The sequence below is a fragment of the Clarias gariepinus genome, chromosome 4, assembly GCF_024256425.1.
Source record: "Clarias gariepinus isolate MV-2021 ecotype Netherlands chromosome 4, CGAR_prim_01v2, whole genome shotgun sequence".
NCBI lineage: Eukaryota > Metazoa > Chordata > Actinopteri > Siluriformes > Clariidae > Clarias > Clarias gariepinus.
In genome coordinates, this window is record NC_071103.1 from 128,485 (window position 1) to 137,500 (window position 9,016).

The window sequence follows — 9,016 nt, forward strand, 5'->3', positions numbered from 1 at the left end:
ATTTCACATTTCACACGTCACACCCCCACACACACAAACAGGGCCGAAGCCACCAACCCAAACACCTTTCCCCATCATGGTGAACACACCGACATTCCCGCAAGGCATGCTGGTCGTCAGCCGCCGCCCCGCCCACGCCACACTATATATATATATATATATATATATATATATATATATATATATTTCTTTTGGTGCACCATTTGGTTTATTCTTTATATAATAAACATTTAGGTTTGGTTTATTTCTGGTTTGAGTGTCATTCTTGTTCTTAGGTTTTTTTTTTTTTTTTTATAAAACGCCAGCACTGAAGATAAAAGACACATCATAGTGTGAACTCAATTAATTATTTAATTGTAGTGTTACAGGATGGATAGCATGGTCCGATTCCACTGGGTTCACGATTCAAATAACTATTCATTTCTTAAGCTATGTGTGGGTACAGTAATTGCAGTCCTAAATGTCTCTCTGGAACTTTACTCTGGCGTTAAGATCATCAAGCTTGTTTTCCAGCAACTGGATGTTGATGAGCAGGATGCTAGGCAGAGGTGTGCGGTGTGCACAGGCTCTCATCCTGTTCCTGACGCCGGCTTATTTCCCCTGGGGCCGCCGCTTCAGGCCACATCCTTTGTTCTCCTTTAGGGTATCACTGGGCCAGCTTGGATCCTAGAACTGTCAAATTTTGTGCTCATTGTATACCAAGAGAAATAGAAATATATCTATAGTACCTTATTTTTAACCCAATGGTGAAAAATTTACTGGTGTAAAGTCACTGAAAGTTAATTAAAAAAAAGAGGTTGGAGCAGTCATGATGAATACATTATTAGCTCGTAAAACTGCTACCTGTAGGTCATACACATTTTACCAACAGAAAGAAAATATAGAGCACCTAAACACAGATGAACCCCCTTCCTCTAATGCCATTCAACAACAACAGACACATCTCCGTACACCTCACCATGAACACTCTCAAACTTGGCACCTATTAGATAATTTTTTGGTTTAGATCTTGTACTTTTAACAGTAGAGTCGAACTGCTCTCTAAAGCCTGGAACAAGTGGTTTTCTTATGGACACACAGCTGTTTAGTCCCAATCCTGTGAGTTCAAACCAAATTCAAATTCTAATTTTTTTCGTCACATATACCGTCATACACAGTACGATATGCAGTGAAATGCTCATATGACCGCTTGTGTCCTTTAAAATCCAAATTATCAAAAGAACAAAGAATAAATTAGGTAATGGAAATAAAGAATAGACTAAATAAATATAATAAATATATAGACCTTCTTCCTAAAATATAGAAAAAAACTGCAGATAAGACGAACATAATATATATATATATAAAAAAGAAAGAATATAAAAAACCTAGCTGTACAAAATATACCAGTAATGACTGTACACATATGCAAAAATGGAAAATGTGCAAAAATGTGCAAAATGAAATGAAGTATAAATGTCTAGAAATGTCCAGGGTGAGTGCAAATGTGCATGTGTGTACAAATATAGAATGTGATGAGTTCTCATCGTGTGTGTGTGTGTGTGTGTGTGTGTGTGTGTGTGTGTGTGCGTGCGTGCCTGTGTGTAAACGACTCTAACTTTCACTATTAAACATAGCTCTGGTGTCCACTGGACATTTTTTAGCGTGCAGCTTCACTAGGTGTTTAAATGATTTCCCATTACACTCATTCAGGATGTTTTTCTGACCACAGCTCCACTAGGAAGTTACAGGGTTCAATACTATCCTCCTAGGGTTAAATAATCTCTTGGACATTTTTTAATCAAAGTCCAGACATTTCATCTTAATTTCACTTGTTGTTGTCTTTGCTTGATGCAGTACAATAATGTGAGCTTTCTGAAATAAAATAGCACTTTTCCACAACCACAGCTTACATCATGGAATATCAGGCTTCAGAATATAGAAATATTGTTTCAGAATATAAACTGCATGGAGTATTTTTATGACATTAACAAAAATATTTAAATAAGACTCTTACAGTAAGGAGCATTTTATTTTTTTCCCATGTTGAACTACCGATCCACCCTCCAGGCCACTAGGTGGTGATAACACACCTGAAATCTCCTGCCCAAAGAAAAAGAAAAATTGTAAACCAAAAATTGGATTTAAAAAGAAATACACAAATATGAAGAATACCTCTAATACGCTGTTGAAGAAGGGTTAGTCTATGCATGAAATACTCTCACATCTTTACAAATAAATAAATAAATAAATCGCTTCTGGTTATTTTACCATTTGGCCATTTACAGTTTCAAGCTCTCACCTGAAACAAAACTTTATCTTTCTGCGACATAAACATGATAAGAAAGCAGGTTAACGAGTGGGAGCTACGTCCCTCATTAACAGCATATAAATAATCAAGAGTAGTGTTTTTTTAAGAATGTTCTCTCTTTATTAAGCATGAATGTTTACATCAGAGACAATGTACACCATGTCATTATTTCTGGTTATGAATAGTGATAAAAATACCTATTAATCCCCTCATAAACACCCACTTCTGTGTAATAAACTATAAGCTTATAGAATATAAACGTCTCTAATCATTTATTAAGGAATTTCAAATAGTACATCTGTATTCCAAAAGATAAACCAGGGACAAACTTCAGCACTCCTGGTGCATACTCTTTTGCATTCTCATTTACATTCTTATTTACATAATCATTTCAGTGCATTGCTGTATAAGTCCTGAGAAACTGAGAAAAAGGCAGTTTTTACTCAAACATCTCTGAAACGCTTCTTTAAAACACACATGCCTGATTCTGTTCATCGGGTTGTTTTACCCAAATCATACCAAAAATAGATTAATCTGTGAAACTAATCAAAATGAACTTATAGTATTAAGAGAGAGAGCACAGAATCCTGGAATCACCTGACAGACAAAACTGTCTGAGGAACCAAGTATGAGAGAAACCAGAGAGTCTGTGATACCAAAGAGTTCCAAAGCCACCTGAGAAACTAAAAACTTGACCTAAGACTAAAATGCTAGGGTTAGGGTTGTACTTTTGTAAAGACTGAATATGATCAGTAGTATTTGGGAAGAGCAAGCTCCGCCCCAACAGTTCCAGGATCAAAGAAAAGTATTATCTCTGCCATAAAATAAGCATCTGCAGAATCGAATGCTCATGCAGTAGAACAGTGAAGCTCCACTTACACTCGGAGAGGAGAGTAAGGCTTTCTGACAGCTGTGGCCTGACATGGGACACATTCCTAATGAAACACCGCTTTACTACAGTGTTAATAGTGGACTGAGAGCACTACTGCATTGAACACACTTTCATACATAATGTGAAACACACAAACATTGTAAAGTATCGGAACCTGTGAATGCTAGTTTGTGAGAGTGTGACGCCCCCTACTGGATTTAAGCCTTTCCCTCATCACTGTAGGATCCGTAATCACAGAGAGTCAAACAGCAGTGTGTGTGTGTGTGTGTGTGTGTGTGTGCGCATTATCAAATATTAAATATTTTTCAAATAAATAAACCCAAAGATTCCTCTACAGTTTATATTTATATACAGAGTGAAGAAGAAGAAGAAAGTGATTTCCCTGTTTAAGCGCTAAACTCATTGTGTTAAAACTCTACTTAACACTCCCTGTCTCCGTTAGCAAACTTCACTTGATTCTTCTATTATGTGTTTAGCAATCTTGTTTTGGTGAGCAAAGCTAATTAGCACGCTGCCTAGTTATCGAGCTCACTTCCAGTCAGTGAACTGATGCTGAACTTGAACTGAACTCGGCTACATTGCTGGCACTTTTACTAGACCTATTCCCTCTCGTGGTGTTATGCTCGAAAGTAAACCTGTGTAAAAAAAAAGGTGAAAAAAATCTATACAGCCAAAGTTTGTGAATAACCTAGAAGGGTTAGTTGGACAGAGCCGAAAAATCCTAAAAGTGTTAAGCAACATTAAACCGTTTTATTGATTGATCTTAAAATGTGTACAGATTAAGCACATGATACTTAAGTCTAAAAGTTCACAATATGTAAAAGTTAAAATCTTTAAATGTTAAATGATTATGCTATGTTGCTATGCTAAATTTTTTGGTTGCTAGACTTTTGCAATTTGTCTGCCATGATAAAGATTTAAGGGTCAAAAATCTGTACTTAAGAAATAAAATGTTGTTAGCGTATTCAAGTTGCTTGCGGCTATGCTAACCCAGTTGAACGCTAAGTGATTAGCCCTTTATTGCAGTTGGTTGTTGGATTATTGATAGGCTAACCTTTTTGGTTGCTATGGTATTAATGGTGTGTTTCCATACAAGTCCAATTCGATGTGAAGTTGTAGCTAGAGCGGTACCATGGAAACTAATAAATGTGGCAATATGAAACACTACATTTGATTTAAATTAAATGCAGTGTGTGTGTATGTTCTTATGCACGATCTGGGGACACTGTAGAAAGTCTGGGGAAGTGGAAGTGGTGTGTTAAGCCTGATTTATGCTCCTGCGTCAAGTGGCCTACGGCATTGGGAACATTTACACTAGTGCACTGGTAGGTCTGTGTGACTGCAGTTACAATGATAAACCACCACAGTGGAACCTCAGCATACACATTTAATCTGTTCTGGAGGCCCGAAGGTTTGAACAGACGTACGTAGCTGCCATTCGGTTTGGCTCAGTTTGTTACGTGTACCGTAAAAGCTTCTTATCCCGCAGAAAATTTCTTGCCAAATTTCAGTTCTTAAGGTGAAAAGTCTTAAGGCTTAAGGTTCATATGCAGAAGTACCACTGTAGGTGTCAGTGAGGTTTCTATGCCACTGTGCTGAGTCTCTTTGACACTCTCTACTGTTTTTGATGTACTACAAACCATGACAAAGAAAACTGATTGGATTTTGCAGGAGCCTAAGTTAATAGATGTTGAACAACAAGCACTTTTACTAAAATTACTGCAACACAGGAACGAGAGAAGACGTCCTAGGAGATGATCAGAATGAGGTTTTAACCTAATTAAAAATGGAAGCATGAAAGTGTAAATGCAGATGGACTAATCATAGTTGTAGTCTGAGGAGTATTTACATTTCTAGTGAGATGCACATCAGGCTGCGTTATAAGCTACACATACATAGGGTATGTGGATACATAAGACCTACAGTACAGACTTAATGCAGAAGCAAAAATGAGACTTTATAAGCGCACTGGAGTTTAAGTAAACAAATGCAATTCTATCTTCCACCATCAGGTGTCAGCCTTTTGCCAATAAACCACTTTCCGTAGCCCTTTAACAGAATCTTAGAAAGCTACAAGTACTATAGATTTTAAATAAAAAGCACTGTTTCAACATTATTAATTACACACACACACACACACACACACACTCTACACTCTACACTTTACACTCCAAACTCACAGTATTATTTATTTTGCACTTCATGGCCCAGAATAGAACATTAATCTATCATTTGTTATTAATTTATGCGAATTAAAACTAAAGACTTAAAGACACAAAGCTAAGGAGAAAACCAAAGCCCCGTCACTCTGGCGTCACACACAAAAACAAAATTAAGCCCATTTACTAAAAACTACATTAAAAAGAAAGCAAAAGTACCCGTTTCTCCGAATTCAGATTGTTATATATATATATATATATATAGTTATTGTTTCATTAAGCTGGTCTTTAATTAGATGCATAGCCTCAACAAATGATACACCCCCCACCCCCCACCCACATAAAACACACTAAGACTCATCCTCATCCTCCCTCCATCCTGTGCCTCCCCTTTCATCCATCACCCTCCACTGGAGGATTCTGGGATATACCATTCCTCCAGGGGTCAATGGGCCATGTGATGGAGCGCCTGGTTTCTCCACGTCCTCCCGGAACAGGAAGTGTGGCGCCGTGGATGAAGAGGACGTTGGAGATAATGATGCTGGCGACGTTGGGGAGTGCGGAGAGGCAGCGTGGCGAGCACGGCGTGGGCGGAGCTCCAGACGTGGATGAAGCTCAAGGCAGGCCATGCCCTTACGGTGGCGCTGCAGGTGATCCTCGCGGGCGAAGGCTTTGTGGCAGAGCGGGCACTCGAAGGGCCGCACCCCGCTGTGCAGGGACAAGTGGTTCTTCAGGTCATAGGAGTGCAGGAAGCGGGCTGGGCAGCTGGGGCAAGAGTACGGCCGCTCGCCTGTGTGTTTCCGCATGTGGATCTTCAGCTTATCGTTCCTGTAGAGGAAACATGACACACACCACCTCATCTAAAAGCTGTGTCTCAAATTCCTTACCAGAGCTCAAATGCTAAGGCTACACTCTTACCCTCACTTCTCAGCTATTAGATTAGTTTTAATTAAAGAGCTCTGCACTGTCTTATGTTTCATTGTAGTTCCATTGTATGTAATTCAGTGTGTGGTTAGCTAGCTACAGAACAGGATTTACTGTTTTTTTGTTGTTGTTGTAGTCAATCTGATCCAAGCATAACAGTTAAAATAATGCTAACACAAGTAAATGTATAGATCGAGGTGCAAGATCTCACCGTGTGAAGCGTACACCACAGGTCATACACTGAAATGGTTTCTCGCCTGTGTGTGTCCTCATGTGACGAGGAAGCTTTCCTGCTCCATGGATTATCTTCTGGCAGACAGGGCACTGCTGAGGGGCCTGAGACTTCCTCTTCCTGGCTACACCCTCTACTGCTCCACTTACGGTGGATTCAGCCTGAGAGGGGGTGTGGTTCCGAGGTGGCGTGAGACCCTCAGGTTTTGACTCATCCTCCTCTTCAGGTGGCTGCGGAGGCCAATGCGCTCCTCCATTCATGAGCACACTTTGTGAAGCTCCATTCTGTGGTAGGCGTGGTTTATTCTCAGGTGGTGGTAGAGCTTCACATTTGGGCTTGTCCTCCTGGGATTGTGTGTTCCATGCCAGATGTACAGGTGACACTGCCTTTTCTAAGCTGCGACGGTCTTGTTTTCTGCGTGATGGTGTTTTTTGTTTGTTGTGGACCTGCCTTGCTTTTTCCTTGTTGGCCACTCCCAATTCAGCCCCCCCACCCAGTTCTCCACCCTCCCCACCCAGCTCTCCACTCTCGCCCACTTCACCCAAGATGTGGCGGCAGGCATCAGCTACGCACTGGATGCCAAGCAACTGTGCCCCCTCAAGAACTTCGCGCATGCCAGATGAGCGAATTGTTAATGTAGCTGTATAAGCAAACTCTAGCAGAGCATCCAGAGCGTCTGGGGACACACAGTCCAGCTGGCACACGCTGCAGCCATCACTCACCTCACCAGCCTCACCCACTTCCTCTGCCCCAAACAGGCGCCGAAAATACAGGCTGACGGCGGCCATGACGGCCCGGTGTGTGGGGTAGCGAGCACCACGGGAGGTCAGTGTCAGGTCACAGAGCAGGCCAGAGCGCCGCTGAGCATTGAGGCGCGACAAGAGCTCATTGCTGTGCTCAGGGAATGGGATCCCGATCAGACCGTCCTCTCCAGGAGACATCGCCACCTGCAGGCACAGGGAACACAGCGCACATTCTATTCAGAACACACGACACAACAACAGGTGATAAAATGCAGCTCATAAAGTTCTGTTTATGGTCTGTATGGTTCTGATGTCTTGAAACGTGGCTTGAGATTAGCATTAACTATCCAAAATTACAGCAGGCTTATAAGAATCTGAGCAGCGACTTTTTAGGAAAGGACCATTTAACATATTTGAATCATGAACAGCAGAATGCAGTAAGATAAACACTACATTAAAGACATCATACCTTAACTACAATAACACACAAACCATTACCAGTGTCAATTGCTAAGTACAAATAAGAGCTAATTAAATGATATTAAAACTTTTGTTGCCACAAGACATCCTGTTTTAACTGCTCTATCAAGAAGCAGTTCAAAAACCTGAAGCATTTAAAACAGATACACAGATGTACATCAGGAGAACAAACCACAGTTAATCAGCACTTCTCGTTCTTGGTTTAAATCATAGCAATGCTGCACCTTGCTACAAAAAGTCAACTTAAACTTGCCAACTTAAAGTGTGATTAAAAATGCAACTACTCCACATGCAACACAGCCGAACGCTGAGGCGAATCCACTTTTCAATGTTTTAACCTTAGCCCCTGTCACACAGCCAGCTCAAGGCCAGAATATTCCTCTGCAGACTGTATGAAAGGAACAGAGGCCGATTCCAGGGTCATTGTCGTGCCTTTAAAATGGGAGCCTAACCCTAACCTTAACCCTAACCCTAGTGACGGGTGGGATGAGATCTGTTTAAAAGGGAGAACCCCTACATCACAGAACTAGGGTCTGACATTTTAAGATACCTGATGCATGCAATCAAGGAGGTTTAAACAGTAAACAGATAGCAGCTAACAAACATATCTTCTGTAGAGTAGATCAGACAACTCATATATTTATTCATTATGTTTTAGTGCAATTATCTTGTTTATTCTTTTGTTTAATCTTACATTTCTTATTGCTGCTGGTCTCTTAGAGCTACCATCCAATTTTGTTGTATCACTACAATGACAATAAGGTCTCCTTATGTTTATATCCTGTATAGAGTAGATTAGACCACATATTTCTACTGTAGAGAGGGTCAGACTACAGCCATAGCGTTTCAACAACAATGAACTCAGGGATCAAATCCAGATCCAATTTAAAGGCATTTAAAGGCAGCATGTCTTTAGAGCTGTTACGCTCCTCACCAGCACAGACTGTAAAAGAACTGGACAAACCCTAAGTGACATCACCATAGGTTTTCTGAAGAGCGGTGTTGAAGCTCAACTGTGGGAGGTGTGGCAGGACCTGACTCTGCCTAAACCCCACTTCATCCAAAAATAGTTGGAGTGAACAGAGCCTTCTTGTTGGCTGGAACACTCCTACTTACTTCAGTTACTATAAACTGGCTAGCTTAGCTTTAGTTTAGCTAAAATGCTAATGTGAAATAGCTTGTTTAATATGCTAACATAACCATGCATTTGATTGAACTCCGACATCCATAGTCTACCTGCCGTCCCGTGTCAACTCCTTCATTTCTTTCTTTTACAAAGATCTCAGTTAGCTGCTT

The 9,016-nt window shown here is 40.6% G+C and overlaps 1 protein-coding gene across 7 annotated transcripts in view; it reads right to left on the minus strand.

The window, feature by feature from the left end:
* Positions 1-2,387: 2,387 nt before the first annotated feature.
* zbtb7b (zinc finger and BTB domain containing 7B) overlaps positions 2,388-9,016 on the minus strand; it is a 49,947-nt gene continuing 43,318 nt past the window's right edge. For 6 of the 7 annotated variants that reach the window (XM_053493707.1, XM_053493709.1, XM_053493712.1 and 3 more), the window contains exons 2-3: positions 6,477-7,444; positions 2,388-6,169 (exon numbers count right to left, since the gene is read on the minus strand). In XM_053493707.1, the coding sequence (XP_053349682.1) occupies positions 5,692-6,169; positions 6,477-7,444 (1,446 nt within the window). In that variant the 3' untranslated portion in view covers positions 2,388-5,691. Of the gene's footprint in view, positions 6,170-6,476; positions 7,445-8,920 lie in introns of all 7 variants that reach the window. The other variant, XM_053493708.1, reaches the window with a different exon arrangement.